General features: G+C 38.2%; 1 protein-coding gene across 1 annotated transcript in view; it reads left to right on the forward strand.

Moving 5' to 3' along the window:
• Nucleotides 1-19787, forward strand: part of MTMR7 (myotubularin related protein 7) — a gene marked incomplete at its 5' end in the record, with an annotated part of 46832 nt that overhangs the window by 18800 nt on the left and 8245 nt on the right. The window contains 5 exons of the mRNA XM_080344040.1: nt 3421-3578; nt 5125-5253; nt 8521-8655; nt 14098-14230; nt 19196-19305. Of these exons, the coding sequence (XP_080200166.1) occupies nt 3421-3578; nt 5125-5253; nt 8521-8655; nt 14098-14230; nt 19196-19305 (665 nt within the window). The remainder of the gene's footprint in view (nt 1-3420; nt 3579-5124; nt 5254-8520; nt 8656-14097; nt 14231-19195; nt 19306-19787) is intronic.

Raw genomic sequence — 19787 nt, forward strand, 5'->3', positions numbered from 1 at the left:
CCTACTGTAATGAAAAACTTGGGATATAATTAGTGGTCATGTTGATGTCTGAATTTTCCCTTTTTGTGCTGTGCATAAGTTTCTTAAAAATCAGTGAAAGCTTTTGCAGCAAATAGGTGATTTATTTCACTGGACTGCCTGTGCCTATTATTAGCTAGGTTTTGAATGTGCACTTTTTGAATTTCTGAATTCAGATCAAATTCCTTTTTAAACTTTTTCTCTTTTCAATGAAAATCCAAATGTTGCAGCAAAGTCCAACATCTGATCCTCTGCATTATAACTACTCTCGTAAGACCTAGCTGACAAGGCTTCTGGATTGTTTGTTTTAAATGATAACTGTAGAAATGCAACACCAACCTCTGTCCTTTACCATTATTTTGACAGTATGCAAAGAAAACATTTACCACAGTCTGTACAGAAGTGATAACACTGGCATTAATTTTTATCTTGCTAGGAGAACACCAATTTTATCTTACTGTGGGCTTTGTACTGTTAGGTTTACTATTGAACTTAATGATCTTAAGGGTCTTTTCCAACCTAAATGATTCTACAATTTTGTTCTATGATCTAGTGTGTAGAGAGGTAAAAAATTGCAGTCAGCGAGCACAGCTACTGAACTTTATAAAGTACCTTCTATAATTAGGATAGTAGAAGTAGTAGTAGTAATCTGCAACTGCAGCGGATGTAACATGATATGCTAGGTGATGCAAGATGAAAGCAACCAGAGAAATTTAAAAACAATGAAACAAATTCAGTCAGTGCTTCTGCTGATGTAAATCTGGATTAATTCCATGGGCGGCAGTTGCAAGTATGTGTTCATGCATGCTGGAAGGAATGTGTTTCTGTAATGGACTTTCCTTGGAGCCAAGAAGAGGTGTGTGTACTGCTGTGCACTAGAACAGGACGCTTCAATACAGGCACGCAGAGTGACCAAGGGCAGAATAGCTATGGACCCTGAATACAAGTTCAGTGGCAGACTGCAATGGACAAGAAGGTTCAGATGAAGAAGATGCAACAAGAGTAGCACAGAATCAGCTCTTTGCATATTTCAGCTGCACAGTAGTTTTCCTTCTCCAGCAAAACATCCAGTCTTCTTGTGAGACAGGATAAAATCTTGCTTACTTAAAATTAGAAGACTCCAATTGGAGACTGAGCCAAACGCACCTTGACAGTGCCCTGCTGTGTCTTTTTGTCTGAGCACAAAGCTGTATGTTCTTGAGGTAATTCTCAACATTACTCCACCTTTACTCCATGAGGAGAAAATTTCACTCATTCAGTCTTTGTTTTTCATTCTCTGCCATTCATTCTACCATAGCTGAACCTGAGTAGAGCCTGTCTTTTGTACTGGCTTAATATATTCTATGTTTTCCGTTAGCCTAGTTACACTAAAGGAGCAAATTTGTGTTTGATTTTCTTTTTGTCAGCTGTTAATAGCATTTTAATAAGGTTGAGCTCTCAGCTGAATTTGGCCTTTTTGCTTAACTAACCCATTTTGTGAAACAAGCTGACCATAAGAGTTATTAGAGGTGTAATAACAGGATTACAGATGCTAATGGTAAAATAACTGTGAAGGAGTAGAGAAGGTCCTAGAAGTGCTAGAGAAGAGCTGATAACTGATCTTTAAGGCACTGACTATTAATACTTGAACATTTTTGTTACCACCTGTAGATATCACCATGTAATAGTATTTGTTACATTGAGTCAGACTTCTGTCATAAATAACCCATATATGTTTTGATAGGTGGATTTTTAAAGGCTTCCTATGTGCCTGTGAACAGCAATTGGAAAGAAAATCCAGATTCTTCTGTGAACAAAGTAGTAAAAACAAGAGCTCAAATTACTACCAAAAACACTGTATTAAAATGAGCTCAGATTGGATTTATGGATTATGCTAAAACTTTATGTTAGCAGATGAGAAATAAACCCGACTGTCTTCCTAATCTGTGCCATGACAGAAGTTTGAAATCAGAGAGTACAGAGTTTGAATTGTAAGACAATGTGCAAATCAGTCTTTTCTTTCTCCTTGCTCATGACTTTGCTGACTTTCAGTATTTTCCTGACAAAGTCAACATGATTTTTTTTTCTTACATTCATACTTTTGTGTGTATATACAACCATTTTAATTGAAATTTTAAAAGGCTAAATATAACCTAAATTACACCTTTAAAAGACATTACCAACATACAAAAGACTTTCTATTGAAAAAGGTAGAAGCCTTATTATTATTAATATTGTAGTTGTTTTTGTTGTTGTTATTTTTATATCTAAAAATTCCTTACTCTAGTGTTTTAATACTCTGCTTATTAGGTATAGATTATTAGAAAAGAAAGTGTAGTGTTTTCATTTACTGATCTTCTTAAAATTATATTGTGAAGCACCTGTATCAGTGAGAAACTATGAAATCAGAGAGGACTCAACTTACAGTTTACTTCAGTTCTGAAGTTAAAGCTTTCTGTTGGTCAGAAAATTTTAAGGAACTTAGAACAACAGGATGAAACATACCACTGTGACATAATATTGTAGTATCTTAAGTATCAATGAGAACACTGATTTCAAGTAAACGCTAAGTAGTTTTATCAGTGACAGTTAGCATTTAGTGGTAATGATGTCTGGCTGCTATTGGTCACCAAGATTAAGGCATTCATTTGCATAAATATAGATATACTCCTAAAAAAAGTTATAAACTCCAGCACCAACAAAGCTTACTATATGGTCCTTGACCAAGGTTGGTAGGTAGCATAGTTACTTAAATTAGTTCATGATGAAATTATTGATATAACATGTGCTATTTTTACACTATTACAACACCTGTATCATGAATGTCTTTGCTAATAAATGAAAGACAGAATTTTGCAGTCCACAAAACTAAAAAGTCATTTAATCTATTGGAAACTTCCCTATTTAGGGACAAAGTCTTCTGAGTTAGTTCATTTTTGGAAGATTGTGCTATATAGTTAATTGTTCAGAGCTTTTGTCTTTGTCACAGGACAGATGCTACGTTAATAAAGGGACTTCTAAGCTATCTCTGGCCGGCAAATTCTTTTGCAGAAAAAGTGCTTATTCTGGCACTGACTTTAGTTTTCTTTGGATGAAAGCATATTATCACTGTCTTTGTGCTGAGGGAGGCCTTTAAGTACAATCCAGTGGAGAAGAGGTCTAGCAGAACAGTATACTTTAAATAGCATTACTAGTAAGGCACAAATATTGCAACGCATACAAGTAACAAAACAGCACAGTACTTTCAAAGTATACTTGAAAGTAGTTATAAGCCAGGATATGCATTTTGTCTAGCAAAGCATGCTATTTTAAAAGAGAAACTACAAAAAGGGCAATAACAAATTTTGGTTTTGAAGTGTGATTTCACTATGAGAAATCGGAAGTGTTTTACCATTTTTGTTTGTTTGCTTTCTTTCTATTCAGTTAAATATGAAGAGCTGTATTGTTTCTCATTCAATCCAAAATTGGATAAAGAAGAACGAGAGCAAGGTTGGAAGCTTGTGGACCTCAATGAAGAATATAATCGGATGGGTATTCCAAACAACTATTGGCAGATCAGTGATGTAAACAGAGACTACGGAGTGAGTTGTAGTGATTTTTCTGTTAAAGAGGGTGTAAAGTGAATCAACCAAAGTGCTTAATGCTGAGTCTCTTTGTGCTCAGTGCTGTACATATATGTAGTAAGGTGCAGTTCTTCCATGCTTTCACATAAAAAGGCACATAGAAGAGATGTGTCTTTGTCTTATGTATGTGGAAATTAAGCACAGAAAACTTGTATGCAGTAAATTTTAAAAATTAAAGCTTAGCTGCCTCAGTAGAAGTTTAAATCATACTTAATGTTATATGTCTGAATGGGCATTTTCCTGACATGTAGGGTTATATAAAATTACCATGCGTTCATTTAAATGAAAAAAAAAATACTTGAAACAGTGAACTTGGCAATACTTTTGCCTCACTGGCCATCCTTGGAATCCTTTCAAAGCCTCTGCGATTGACTGTTAGTATATTTCACAGTCATCTGACAGGTCATGTCTCTTCTTAGCTGCCTGCTGTCCTGCCTAGTTGTCTTGTACAACTGAAGTCCCTAGAATGTTAATTAATTGTGAGAAATAATAACCAAAGTATTTCTGAAGGAAGTTTTTCCATTGGCTCTGTTGCTGGAGCATATCCATGTTAAGGAAGGCCTGTGAGGTTCTCAGAGAACACTGAATGTGCTGTCAGGGTTTGTTTTCTTTTTGTTAAAACAAGCAGAGAAGATGTTTGACCTCTTTTAAGATAAAGGATAGGAAAATCGGCATCATGAATAAAACCCAGTTCACCACAGAAGCATCTGTAACCACAAGCCTTTCCTTTTCTTTTTCTCTCATTACGTATCTCTGGCTCTCTCTGAACCTTATTTCTTCCTGGGCATCCTAATGCCTTTAGACATCTCAGGATGTCCCAGAGGGATATTTGGTCTCCTTTTGACCCCAGCCAGAATGCTACAGGCAGTAGCAGGAAAAGAAAGTTAGACCACGACCCCATTTGTGTCCCACTTGTCTTCAGAGGAACTTCTGGGCTTTTTTGCAGGCTCATTGGTTTCCTTTCAGAAGTGGTGGGCATTGCCAGGGCTGCTTGCCTTCTGGTATCCTCATTTCATACAGATTAAATTTCTTTTCTCCAAGTGCCTATTTTTGTCTTTTATTATTATTATTATGAGTTTTGCTGAAAAAATTAGCTCTACAGTCCCCTGCCATTATAACAGAGGTGTGTTTGGGAACGTGACCCACTCCCATCCTTCCGAATTCTGTTACAGAGGAAACCACAGCTCTAAATACAGCCTTGCTGTACATAATGATGAATCTTTTCTGGTATGAAAGTATGTTCTTCCTGTCCGTTCTCAATGAGGCATGAATTAACATTTGGAAATATATCCCTTCAACCCTTCTGCTCTAGTTTTGTCACCTGTAAATTAGAATTAATGCCTTCCAGCTTCAAAAGACTATTTTGAGAAATGTTAGTGATGTGTATACAATAGAGATGGAATATTCCCTGACGTTAGAGTTTGTTGGTGTTTCCTTTTTGCTGTAGAGATGGTTAATGTTGCTTGTATTTTGTACACCAAATAATCAGAGTTTCCTTTCACAGGTCTGTGACTCTTACCCTACGGAAGTGTATGTACCAAAGTCTGCGACTGCACACATCATAGTGGGAAGCTCTAAATTTCGCAGCCGAAGGCGTTTCCCAGCACTTTCTTACTACTGCAAGGATAACAATGTAAATGTGAATTTGTAACTTTGGAGTGTTTGATTATTTTGGTCTTGCTTTCATAATTCTCCCTGCAAGCTTTCACAAGAAGAAATAAGTGACTATTTTTTCTTTTTTTAAAAAAAAAGATGTTAAGAGTAGTCTGGTTAGTGTGGTTTGTACAATACGAGCACACACCATGATTATGATTAGTTCGTTGATAGGCATTTAATGCAGTCATTTAAATGCAGCTTTATCATCCATCTAACACACAGAAATGTTATCTCTGTATCACAAGGAAGTGGAGGAGGATGAGAGGTCCTGAAGCACAGGTGGCAGAAGAGTGAAGGCCAGTAGCAGGCAGCTTAGCAGGTGACTGGGAGGAGAACAGAGCAATTTAGCATCTGGTAGCCACAGCCTGAGAGAAAGTGAAGGAGGAGGAAAAACTGTACATACAACAATTACAAAATCAGGAGTAGCCTATGAAGAAAAGATCTGTGCATAGACCCAAGAGGGATGGATGAAAGAGCTACCAGATTCTTGCTGAACAGTGCATCGTATCTTGGTCAAAAAGACTCTCCTTGTCTATAAGAGTGAGTAGTGTCACCTTCTCCTCTCCATGACAGATATTCTCAGGGCAGAGTGAGGAACTGCCTCACTTGTCTGTAACTGTTTGGAAAAAAACCCTGTATCTAGACTATGTGAATTTCTCTTTCTGGTAGCTGAAAGGAAGACCCTTAGATTGAAGGATCCCATAGAATGGCTGATTTTACATTTGTGACCCATCCCCCTAAGGACTGGCTTAGCTCAGCTGTCACCATCAGTTAGGAGAATGGTGTCCCCTTTGTACTCACAAAGGATCAGTGTGTCTAATATCTCCTTCTGTTTCAGTTCCATACTGGCAACTGCATCGAGGGGTCTTCCCTTGTGCTGGAGGGTGGCCAGGACTTCCCAAGAGTCAGAGCCAGTGTGGGATTAGAGGGTGTCTGTAGAATTTGCCATGCAGCATGGGAGGTATTTCATCCAGTGTCACAAAGCAGGAATCGTAAACTACAGTCCCCATGGAAGACTTATCTTTACAGTGGCCCAAATCATAGGTATAAGCTTCAGAAGGAAGGAATATTATTTTGATATTATTTTGACTCCTTCTTTACCTCTTGTTTAATAAAAATTCTGCATCTATAAAGATCCATGAATTTGACAACAAAACAGGATAGAATTGTTTACACAGTAAATATAGCCCCTGCATAAACTGCATATTATCTTTGAAAATTTTGGCCCTAATGAAATATTAAAGTTAATCCCTTTCTGTAATGAACTATGTCCAAACATAGATATCTAGGACTCAAAACACTTGAACATTTTCAAATTTCAGTGAAAGAAGAGGTATCAAGGATCAGCTAGGTTCCAATATCAAGTGATCCGTTTAGGATTAGTTTCATGGCTTCAGCCTAAGTCTTTTCCCTGTTGTGCTTGGTTAAGGCTCTAACTGCCAGCATTTGAAGTATTGTGTTTACCCCTGGCTCCTTCATGGTTTGAATGTCTTGAAAAGAGATTGGAAATTTTGGTGGAAATACCTCCTTGTGAGTTTGGAGGTTGGCATGAGTTGCCAGTTAATAAAGGAATGGGCAGGACTGGGGTAAGGTTTGTGACAGTGGACATTGAACAGTGATGGTAACAGCAGGTTGGGAAGAGGTTTGCCACATGCAGGGGAGACAGGTGCCACTCATTCAATCTTTCGTACCCAGAAATTTCCCATAGCTCTTCAGTAATGACAAATTCAATGATGATGTGACATCTTACTCTGCATCTTACAGGATCTGTGTGACTATGATAACTTAACTGCGTGAGAGAGTCCAGCACAGGGCGACAAAGATGATTAAGGGAGTGGAGCATCTCCCTTATGAGGAAAGGCTGAGGGAGCTGGGTCTCTTTAGCTTGGAAAAGAAGAGACTGAGGGGTGACCTCATTAATGTTTATAAATACGTAAAGGGTGAATGTCACAAGGATGGAGCCAGGTTCTTCTCGGTGACAACCAATGATAAGACAAGGGGCAATGGGTTCAAACTGAAACACAGGAGATTCCACTTAAATATGGGAAAAAACCTTTTCACAGTGAGGGTGCCAGAGCACTGGAACAGGCTGCCTAGAGAGTTTGTGGAGTCTTCTTTTCTGGAGACATTCAAAACCCACCTGGACGCCTTCCTGTGTAACCTCATCTAGGTGTTCCTGCTCCGATGGGTGATTTGGACTAGATGATCTTTTGAGGTCCCTTCCAATCTCTAACATTCTGTGATTCTGTGATGATAAGGTCAGACCCTGGAACTATCTGGTGAGCGGGTGCAATAGCAAAGCATGACCTCATCTCTAGCCTTGCTTTTAAACATAGTCCAGAAAATTTCATAGACATATGTGCTCATCCTAAACAATATTGACTAACTACTGATAGTTCAAAGACTTGACTCAAAATGAGCATGTCCCTTCTCTCAGTCATAAATAGTCTGGAGGGCAGTTTACATATCTTCAGCAGACAGATTCTCTTCATGCTTATGTTCAGTGCTTAGAAAGTGCATGTATTAGACCCTTGCCCTCTGCAAATCTAGCTGCCCTCTGCCTGGCAGAAATAACCTCCCTGCTCTCTTATTTCACATGTTGTTCCTTCTTTCCCAGTTTAATCAGGAGGTCTGATCCTGGTGGGTCTGTGGAGAAACTCTCTTGCCTTCTTCAACAGCACTGATTGATAACTGTACCCAGGAGTCAGGCTGCCTGACGCACTTCCCATGCAGTAAGGTCTTTCTCCAGAGACAGCTCTAAAAACAGACCACCACCAGTAATCTAGCTTCATGGTGTGCATTTTTGTTTCCTGGACTCATTATGCCTCAGGCTGTTTAGTAAAGCATGTATTGGTGCAAGTTAGATGTCGTCAGTATCGTAGCTGGTAAGCGCGAGTGACAGTGCAAAATGGCCCATTTTTTATGTTATGTCAGTGTTGTAATTGCAATGTTGTACCTGTCACATCCTCTATAGACCACCTTTGAGAAGTTATTCCACATTAGGGAAATATTATATTTAAAATAGCTTCAAAACTTAGATTCAAGACTAGACTTTGGTTGTATTGTTTTAATATTTCATTGACATTTTAAAAATATTGTGTTTATTAGTATGCAATTCATTTTACTATTCTGCCCTTCCCATGTAACTGTACACCTGTGGAAACCTCTAATGAGCTGCTTATGGGTGTGAAATAATTCTGCTTAATAACTATGTTGGGTTTTTTGTTTGTCTGTTTTTCCGCAGGCCTCAATATGTAGAAGCAGCCAGCCTTTATCTGGCTTTAGTGCACGATGCCTTGAGGATGAACAGATGCTTCAGGCCATTAGAAAAGCAAACCCAGGAAGTGATTTCATATACGTTGTTGACACTCGACCCAAAGTAAGCACATTAAATTTCTTGCACATAGCAAGACTGAATCTGTGCTGAATAAATTAGGGAAGATGCACGGCCCAAGTGACTGACTATAATTCCGACTTTAGTTGCATCTGTGCAACTCCACAGGTAAATCAGGATTTGGCAGAGGGATCTTAACTAGAAACCTTGCCCACATTTTTATCTCTTAAGTATTTTTTTTACACTGTGTTTTTTTTTTTGTTGTTGTTGTTGTTCTTAACAAAATATTAAGATACAGAAAAATAATTAACTTGGAATAGTAGCTGTTTCCATACACAGAGGAGCTATCAGTAACTATATTACTGATGAGACTAGTGAAAAATAATTCCCATTATAAAACTGTATTTACAGTTTTTTGTAATGTTGCAAACTTCTGCCAGCTTATAGTAAAATTTTTCATGCAAGATTTCGCTTGCAAGTGGGAAAATTTCAACAACCTGTGAATGACACTAGGGAAACACTATTTACTCAGGTTACAAGAATTGAGGAGACCTGCTTTGAATATCTGCAGCAGTTCTGTGTGTTTGAAAGAGAATCTGAAGTATGGTAAAGAGTCATCTCATGCGAGGGCGAAAAATCATGGACTCCACACCATCCAATATGAATTCAAGCGAAGCCATTTATTACAGAAACAAGCCTCCTTATATATGCAGTTATTTCCTGATCACGCGTCCACACTCCAAGCAGGCATTAGCTGATTGCATATTGTCCATGTTCACGAGCTGTCCACGTGCCCGAGTCTCACTGCTGTTTTTCAGGGTGCTGTTTTTCAGCCTTCGAGCTGACCTTGAGATTCCTTTGGCTAGTTCAGAAATAAATCTCCATCTAATAGAAACCCATCCATACAACAGCCTCAAGGAAATCGCTCAAATCTCCCACAATCTCAGACACTATATCTCTATAATCGACTAAAATCTGGCCAAGATAAAACCTCTAGAACAATTACACTGTGCAGAAACACAGAAATTCAGTAATGATCTAGAAGAGAACGAAAGCTAACAAAAATTCTGTCCAAATGTGGCATGCTAGCAAACAGCTCAAGGTGATGAGGACTAGATAGGCTTCAGTGCCTGGAGGTGGGAGCAGGGATATGTTCTTTCTTACACTATCAGTAGCTTCTCTGCTGAAGTTACCAAGCATCTGAAGAAAAGGAAACCAAAGGGGCAAATCTCCACAAAACCTCTAGTAGATATAGGATGACCCGTAGCAGGAGAAAAGGAAAAATGAAAGCAAAGGCTTACGGAAAAGGAACAAGGAAGCTGTTTCAGAATCCTGAGATCAGGAGACAGACCCTGCAAGGGCAAGGTGGCTGAAGCTGAGAAATGTGAGGAATGGAGAGAGGAAAGGCAAACCTGGTAGATCTGGAGCAGAAATGAGGAACCTGACTGGTTGGTGGTTGACTGAATATCTGGGGGCTGGTGGGAAAGTGCTGAGAGCTCAGAGCTCTAATGGGAGGCAGTAGCCAGGAAATCAGGGCCTAGGGATGTGCCATTGCACTTTGTAATTTGGTGGCTACTTTGACCTTCAGTTCCCTCTTTTTTATTGGGAAGACAAAGATGGCCCTGCTTTACTTGTGATCCTGAAGAAAATGGATTGTGATGAGCACTAGGAAAAGGTCTGTACAACTGTGTTCAATGCAGGCTTTGGGTAGGAAGTGCAGACCTGGCTGCCCAAATAATACTTGTTTAACAGCTTTCTGTATGTGATAATATTTATACCTTGGCATTTCCTGGCTGATGATATTGGTACTCTTCTCCAAATAAGGAGGTTGCTCATTGATGGGATATATTACTAAACACTTACTGACTTGCCTGTTAATGATGTTTTGCAAGGTAATAACAGGAAGGTTCCTATAAACTTTTCTGGTAAATTACTTTGGCGAGACACCTCCCGTATGCAGTGAAAAAACCCTGTACTTTAAGTGGAGACAGGGAAATTGATTCGCTCAGTCATGAATTTAGTCATATTTCCAGCAACACTGGCTTCTTCAGGAGCCAGTCAGCAGATGAAAACTGTTCGTTTTCATTGAACTTCTCTGGAAACCAAAAAAAGATTTTTGATGTAAAGAAATTTTTACGCACAGATTCTTACTTATCTCTACCTGTGTTGTAAGAACAGACTGATTGCCTAAAGCTCCTGTGATCTCAGGTGCCAAATACAGCCTTGTTACTGTTAATGAAAATACAGCTGTTACAAATACAGCCAAATACAGCTGTTACAGTTAATCTTGCAGCTCCTAATGCATGCATAAGTCTAGAATACATAGGAAGTGACAGGTATCAGTCCAAGCTGTTCCTGGCGTTCCTCAGGAAACCTTTAATAAATGCAAAGTAAGTTATCCAGTCTGGTGCAGGGTTTCCCATTGCTCTCGGAAGCTAAAAAACTACCTGTCTCTTTTCTCACCAGAACTGGTTCCTTGCAAAGATGATGAATATTGGTGGGCCAGTCAGTTCAGAATTCCCAAGTGCTCTTCATATGCTGTCCCTCACTGTGCTTGATAATCTTCAAAACAAAAGCTTTGCCTGTGGAAGAAAGTGTTATTTCCATTTCATTTAAATATACCAGGATGACTGTATGCAGAGCTTTACTTAGGCTACCGTCTTTCTTCATTTTCTCATCCTTCTATGTGTTTACATAAGAAGCTAATACAAACTTACTATAAGCAAAACAAATTAGTTCTATAATTCTTAATAACAGGAGTGGACCCCGTTATAGTCCACATTAAAGGAGATGCCAGCAAATCTGGCAAGTGAGATCTGTTCCCTTTAGAGGTTGTCTCTGCACATTCACTGAGATTAAGCAAGGACAGGCACAATTTAGAGAGCTTTGCAACAACTACTCTAAGAGCAACAGATGGAATTCTGGTAGGTGATGTGGAAAACTTGTTAGTAAATATTGTGGCAGCTGCAAATTTTGGCAACTGACGATATTTAAAATAAATGAGTGTCAGAAAGCCTTGCAAATTTAACCTTATGTTTATTTGCTTTTAAAGAGGGCTTTTTCAGACTGTCTTAATGAAGGATTTCTGTGATAAAATAGCTCTGCGGGAGAGGCAGTTAATAGCATTTATTGTACTAAGGATTAGGTCGGTTAGGGGCTAGATGTTTTTCATATAGGTTTTCAGGGGGTTTGTGGTGGCTTAGAATCATGTATACAGATCTTTCTTCCTGAAGCTTTATGCTGTTACAGAGAGAGACTGCTTCATTTTGTTTGTATTAGAACACTGATGTCTACTTCAAAAGAGAAAGATTAGGATTCAGCAGATAATTTATATCTTTCTAGCAAGTCACACTGAGGACTCTGTCCTTAAAGGACATGCTGTTCACAGGCTATATCTTTTTTTATTGTTCATTGATAGTCAAAATAACAGCAGACTGCTAGTTGATAGACGAGATTTTTTTTTCTGCTGTTTTTCCTGAATTGCATTCTACAAGTTAAAAGAAGTTCTACTCAAGACTTTAAATGAAAAATGTTGAGTTTTTTTGTTTCAGTTCCTATCTTAGACTATAGTTCCTTCTGTTTTATCAAGAAATCAGTGCAATGTTTCAGTTCTTAATGGTGTTGCACAAATTTAAGTATGTATTTCTATGGCCAGGTTCTCATGGGAATGGAAGTACTAGAAAGTGTGAAGATGGGAAAAAATCCCCTATCTTCACATATTAAATTGGTCAGAATAAGATAGTTGAAAAACAGTCTCACCTGGCTGTTTGCTTGTGTATCTAAATGAGATTATAATGGCATAAAGAGCTTGTAGTCTTTAGCTGTTTCCTTTGAAAGTTTAGAGGTCAAATTTGGTCCGTATTTTGACAGATGACATAAAAAAGCTAGACTTGTTCATCTTAGTTGGAGACAAGTTGGCAACAGACAATCGATCCTACTCAATTGCATGCATTCAGCTCCAAATTAAAATTGAATATTTGGAGTATGGGCATTTGGGGTGGAAGACATTGGGAAAGGACACATTGTATATATCCTGTGATACCATTAGCTGAGTACTGAAGTGTATTATTGTGAATTTCAGAAGTGACCACAGAAGCAGCAAATCAATAGTACTGCCTGCAACACTGGGAAATAAATTGGAAACCAAGTTATGTGCATAGCCTCTTTTCCCCTAAGCAATGCCTAAGAGATACTTTAATTTTTCGTGAGCATTGGTTCTCACTGCAATGGAGATGAGTCATTTTGTGTCCAGCTGATATCTCATAAGGTCTCTCCAAAAGCTTTATTAGGGCCCTCCAATCTGGATGTGCAATACCCGTAGTTATTTAATTCTGAAATATTTCCTGAGCAGAAGCTGTTAGTTGGGCTTGGAAGTGTGGAGGTTCAGCTATGTGGGCTGCTTCGTTACTCCTGGAGCCTTCATATTTCTTGGGAAGTTCAAAGTCACCCTAGCCTTAGAGCATCCATCTCATAGAAGAGCAGAGACTTCATGCAAAAAGACAATTCTGTCTATTGGACAGTGAGATTTTGCTACAGGAAATTTAAAAAAACAAAACAAAACAAAACAAAAAGGTAGTAAAGTAAAACTACTTAATTCATTTCCATTAGATCTAGTTTTCAGCTCAGAGATCAACATTTGGCATAAGGGGTTTGGAAGATATTTTTTCTTTTCCCCCAAGAATCTCAAAAGGGGGGAAAATAAGCATCTGAAAAAAACCCCTTAATTTTACTCTTGGGAAAGCTGAACTAAAGAAACATTTAGTGACTTTTCCCATGCCAGGAAGCAAGTAACAGATTCAAAGACAAAACTCCAGTTTCCAGCTGAATGTATTTTCTGCTGAAGCACAGCAAAATGTTTAAGAGTGCTGCATTGCAGATGAAAATATTTGTGGTAGTTTTGTCAATTCAAGTATTTTGTGGTCTCACACAACTACAGCCAAGATGCTATAAACTTAAGAAAAACTACTCCAACTCCCTCTTCATTATTCCAAGCTTCAAAGAAGTAAGCTGTATCGATTTTTGGATGATTTGAGCAGTAAAACACAGTTATTTGGGCAACATTACAGCGTCCATAAGCTGTGAAACCGTGGCACGGCAGATATGACACTGCCACCTCCTGGGTGTGTTCTGCAAGTAAACATAATGCTGACCCAAACCAAAATCAGAATAACCTTTTAAAAACAAATTAAAACCTTTACCCTCTTGCAGAGAAACCCTACATAGGCTGTGTTCTTTTGTGTCTAACCACACTAATGAAGTTAACACTGAAAGTGGGTGAAATAGAGGTCAGAGCCTCAGCAGCCCAGCACCCTGCAATAGGCTGTAAACAGATCCCCGATTCCTAATCCATTGTGTTGACACTGTGACAAATGCTTCCTATTTATCCCTGACTCAAATAATTCTGATTTACTGCAGGAGACCATGAGCTTTGTTTTGAAAAGAATCTGTTTGCTACTGGATTTAATCCAATTTTCCCTAATTTTTCAGCTCAACGCTATGGCAAACAGAGCAGCAGGGAAGGGATATGAAAATGAAGACAACTATTCCAACATCAAGTTCCAATTCATAGGCATTGAGAACATCCATGTCATGAGAAATAGTCTGCAGAAAATGCTTGAAGGTAATATGCTTCTTTCTTGAAAACTAGAGGAAATATTTCATCCTTCTGTTACACAAATCAGGATAATTACTCTGAAAGCAGCAGCAGTGAAAATGGGTATGAAAAGAGGTGTCTGCCTGTTGCAGCTGTGTGCAGCTGCCTGCTGGCTAATGGGACTTGTGCAATGGAGCGTCATCCCAACTAGTGGTGATTTCTTGGTTATACAAACATCTTGTTTCTTGTGTGAAATCCAGACATCATTTACTTTGATGACAAAATTCATTTGACTCCAATACACCTTACTTCTGCTACATCTCCTTTTGCAGTTTAGAGTTTGATGGTATAATGAAAAAAAAAAATCACTTTTTTTTTAAAAGCTCGGAATATCTATGGTTTGATTTTTTTTTAATATGTGGTCAATAAGCTAGTCATTTTAGACTGTGAATTTTAATAGCAACTTACTCACGCCCTGTCACACCAGGTTTATTTATGAAACTCACAGTCAATGGGAATAACCATTCGGAACCTTCATAATCTCATGTGAATTAATAATAATCGTTTTATAACTAGTTATCAGTGTATAAATGACCACATCTGTACTGCCATTTAATATTTGGATTAGATTACTTTCTAGAGACCTTCTGGGAAATGGGTAAGAATAAATAAGCAATCCTTGACCCTCAAGAGCTTGTTTATTTTTAACAAGCAAATAATATATAGTGCTCATCCCATTCCACAGAGTCTCAGAATTTACTTCATGTATATCACCAACACCTTCTGTCACCTCTTGCATCAGCTTGCTCTAGCTATGCTTGACTTGATGTGCTGCCCATGCTCTTTTATTCTTCAACTGTTTCCCATCGTCTGTGTGCAAATGTGAATTTTAGATCCAAGAAGGGCTTGCCTTTTCCATGACAGGAGAGCTGTGCTCTGTTTTCAAATAAGAGCAGTTTGTGAAAACCAGCAGTAAAATGTGATGCAGGTGAAACAGTCACTCTCTTTATGACTTATTTTCATTTAATTCTTTGTTCTAAAGGTCTCAGTAAGGAAAAGAGAAGGATTTTTAGTTCACTGCAAAGTCTTGTTTGGCCAGGAGAAAGGCCAGGTGAATAAACTCATTGCTTTATTTGTTCAGCTTAAGACCATCAAAGTTAAAATAGTAAACAGCCAGCCTGGCTGCATGGGACAGTGCTATGTATTCTTTTTGAGCCAAAAGTTCATGAGACAGACTCTTGGCCCAAATTGACATGTAACAAGGTAATTTCTAATGCATTTAACACTTTAAGGTGCTTTGGGGACATAACTTCTTAGCATCTATTTTTAAACGAGCCATATGCTTAAAACACCTGCTTTTTTCATAGGTTTTATATTTGCCATCTCATCTCATATTTAGTGACCTTGCTGATAAGATTGCAGATTTAACTTCTCTAATTTCCAATTTCGGGTACTTGAGGCTTTCAAGTACTTTTTTTTTAAATCTTATAAGTTTCAGTGTATGATCAGGGCTTTTCTCATGTAAAGTATTGTGTAGGTTTTTTCCATTTTTACCAGTGTCCCTTTGTCTGTTTCTCTGGTGACCATTAAAGGGGTATTTATTACCTGACTTACATATACAAAGGTAACCAGAACTGAAAAGGCTGTAAAGGATGATGATAACACATATTTAATATGACTTTAATTTTTTATCAAGAAGTACTTAAACATACCTAAGTGACTCTCTAAGGTAAAACATCGTGTTACACTACAAACATTACAAAAAGTGTCTGCTGCTCGTGATCTGTTGTGAGATGTTATAAGGTACGTAAAGAACTTTGAAAAGATGAGTGAGGTTGATGAAAACTGATTTTAGTTTAATATGTGCTGTATTGTTGCTTGGAAGTGTACAGCATGGGGAAGAGGACACCAAGACATAATGGGTCTGATGTGTTGCAGGAGTGCAAGGGCAGTTTTATTCAGCTTACTGGAATTAAGAAGAAATTAAGGTTGGAGGATCTTTTTCACATGAGAGACTGCAGGTTATTTTCAATATACAATTTTAAATAATTTCCAATGCTTAGGAAATTTGAACAAAAATTGATTATTCAGTTTTCCATTGGAAAATGCACTTATATTAGGAATGTGTTAATTTCAATGATGTTTCTTCAGGAAAAGGCTGAAGAAATTAATTTAAACTTATATAATATGAATAATTTCTTTTAGTAGGTAAAAAAAATTAACTTCAGCTTTGTGATTCTACTGACTTTAATTCTATCAATTATATTTATCTTAACTTTAACATGTTTTTATTCCCGTATAATGTTAATTTTTGGCTAAATATGTCAGCATTATAAAATGATTAAATTTGTAAGATAATGAGAATATTTTCAGAATATGCAAAAAATCTTGAGATTTGACTGTACTCTGGAAGTAAAATGCATTTCAATATGCTGGAATTTTCCATCCAGAAAAAAACCAAATAATTTTACTTTTGTTTCTTCTGCCTCATATTGCTTTAGTATAGTATTGATTTTTTTTTTTTTTCATTGAAAGAGAGGTGTATGTGAAAATCCTTGTGATAATTTTGATCCTGTGCAGAACCTCCTTGAAATAATTTTTAATATTAGAAGCAAATGCTGCACAAGGACTTTTCTCAGTAAAGATTCAGGGGCTGACTGAGGCTGCTGTTTGGAATTTGCGATGGAGTGAGTTTTGCTGTACATCCAGGGGCCAACCAAGACTTAAACCGTTGGTTGTGCACTGAGAAGATGATCCCCACAGGCTCCCCATCTGTATTTAGACAGCAAATATGAGCTTCTCCTCCCCTGATATCAGAAAGAGTAGTTGTTGATGTAAGAGCAGCACCCTGATCCTTGGACTTCAGTGGCAGATCAGCAAGAAAGAGAGCCTGAGGGTCTGGCCCACACCATTTACATTTCCTCTACCTACGACTGTGCTGCCAGAAATGGGGGAGCTGGTTCAGCATCCCCCCCAGGCACTTTTGCTGGTGGAAGAGGCAGTTTCCACTATATGCCCTGTTTCTTCCTGCCCTCCTGGGGAAGGGAGCACCGCTGGGTTGCTATGAGCTCTGCCCAGGGGTTCTTGATTTTCCTGTGCTCAGAGAGCAGGTGGAGCGGGTCTGATTTCTCCAAAGTTTGGTACCTCCTATGCTGAGATGGAAACACCTTCCCCTCTTAGGTTAAGCCTCACAGTTGAATTAATAATTGAAGTCAGTATTAAGGTCCAGATCGGTGGCCAAAATCATGTGAAATATCCAGCATATGCCTTTAGGACAGGCTGAACTTTGCTCAGTGAAGTGGTCAGTAAATATTGACTCTAATTTGGTAGTGGGAATGAACAAAGCACTATTTCAGCCTTACCTTGGCCTTTTGTAAACAGAGATGGCAGCTTCAGCCAGAATTCAGCTACTAATTAGTTGTGCTCCCATCTGCACAGGAGCATTAATCATGTGAAAAACTGTTTGCTTTCAGTGCTGCTATCTATGCATTTTTATAAATATCCTTCAAAAATGATTTTTAAAATAACCATCTCGATGAGGCCCTATGTACAAAGATTGCAAGACTTTGTATGAACACATTAGGCTATTTTGCCTCTGAATTAAATGGAGTTAAGATAGGTGGAGACATTCAGATATGGTATAAACTCATAAAATTAAATTTCAGTTACATTGAAGGAAACTAAAGTTTTGCCACTGGTAATAATGGCCATAATTAACCGAGTCTTTTAAAAGATTTCCAGAGGACAAGAGACCTACTAAGACATTATTCATTCACAGATCATACATTAACTCCATAAAAACCATGACATTTTTAACTGTATTTCTTAAATGAATTTCACTGGTTAATATATTTTTCCTTAAAAGACAGTGTAATTCTTCATGGATCAAAATAAATGTGTGGTCTATTTATTGGGTGAATTTAGTGTCTCACTGTTGAAAATAGACTTAACCAAATATTGTTGAGTATTTGTTTGCTGCTGAATAGAGGCATCTGAATTAGGTTCTGATGGCCTTTTTCTTTTTTTTTCTTCTGATGCTACAAATTTTACAATATTAAAAAATAAACACTTGGATACAGCAGAATAGACACTTACTGGGAGGTTTTTTGTTTTGTTTGTTTGTTGTTTTTCTTTGAACATGGTATAGAGCTTGGAAAGCTTTCAGGAAAATATTTTCCTTGAGGAATTATAGCTTTTCCTCACCACCAAAATACTTTCTGGCTACAAATGAAGTTTTAATAAGATTTCATTCAGGGATGGAGAACTGTTGAGTGAATCACTTTAACTCCAACACCACCACCTGTGGTGATTTTGAAGGCTGGTTTGGGTGGGCCTCCTCTAACGGAGCTTCATCACCAGCTGTGGCTGGGAACAGGAGGTGGCCCAATTTGGGTTGCTGCCTGCCTGTCCCACAGCAGAAATTGTATGCTTTCTGCTTCCCAAAATTCCCTCTCGGGGGTTTGAAAACTTTGCTCCCAACACAATTTTGGAAAATCTGTGCTGCAGACAAGGATGTATTTGGTAAACTGTTTGCAACAGGCTTTGTGACAGCTTCTCTTTTTAACCGAAATCAATGTATTGGGTGAAATTTGACCTAGTCCTGTTTCTTAGATACAATCTTTTTTTCAATGGTAAAGTTTGACTGTGAAGTAGCCATTCTTTTTCACAGTATCACAGTATGTTTGGGATTGGAAGGGACCTCAAAAGATCATCTAGTCCAATCCCCCTGCTGGAGCAGGAACGCCTAGGTGAGGTTGCACAGGAACATGTCCAGGTGGGTCTTGAATGTCTCCAGAGAAGGAGACTCCACAACCCCCCTGGGCAGCCTGTTCCAGTGCTCTGTCACCCTTACTGAGAAGAAGTTTTTTCTCAAAAAGATGGATGGATGTTTTACGTGGCAGATATTTGAAGAGATAACTCTTAAGTTTAACAGTCAGTGAAAGTTTAGGGGACTATAATTACTTTGCATTTAAGATGTAGCTTATTTTGCAGTTTGTGAGCTGAAATCGCCTTCAATGAGTGACTTTCTGTGGGGCCTAGAAAATTCTGGCTGGCTGAAGCATATCAAAGCCATTATGGATGCCGGCATTTTTATTGCAAAGGTAAAGTGTGTAAAATAAGAACAAAACTTGGACTAACCAGATACAGGAAGTGAGGACGAAATTCTCTGCACATGGGTAACTTCCGTCATCTTCAGTGATGTTGTAGCTGAAAAAGCTCATGTTGCAACGCTTCAAATATGACAAGAGATAATTCTTAGGTGCTCTCATGTGGATTTATGCTAATATGGTTAAAAAAAAATTGTGATCTTCTGCACTGAAGACTTCAAATGTACGAAAGCCTCTTCTGCCCTGTATCTTGTTACACCAGGTAACATCTGAATGTTCTTACTGTACTCCCCAGCAGAGATTGCCACTGTTTCTTTCCCTGTTTCTTCTGCCTCCTCCACTGGTTTCTGGACGTTTTCTTTGTTGAATGTTTCTGTTCAAGGACTACTTTTTTGCATGGTAGCTGTAATATAGGAATATTATCTACTGCATTATCCCCTCTGGGTTATTTAGCAACCAACTAAATTCACCCCCTT

This window comes from Nesoenas mayeri, assembly GCF_963082525.1.
Source record: "Nesoenas mayeri genome assembly, chromosome: 4".
Taxonomy (NCBI): Eukaryota; Metazoa; Chordata; class Aves; order Columbiformes; family Columbidae; genus Nesoenas; species Nesoenas mayeri.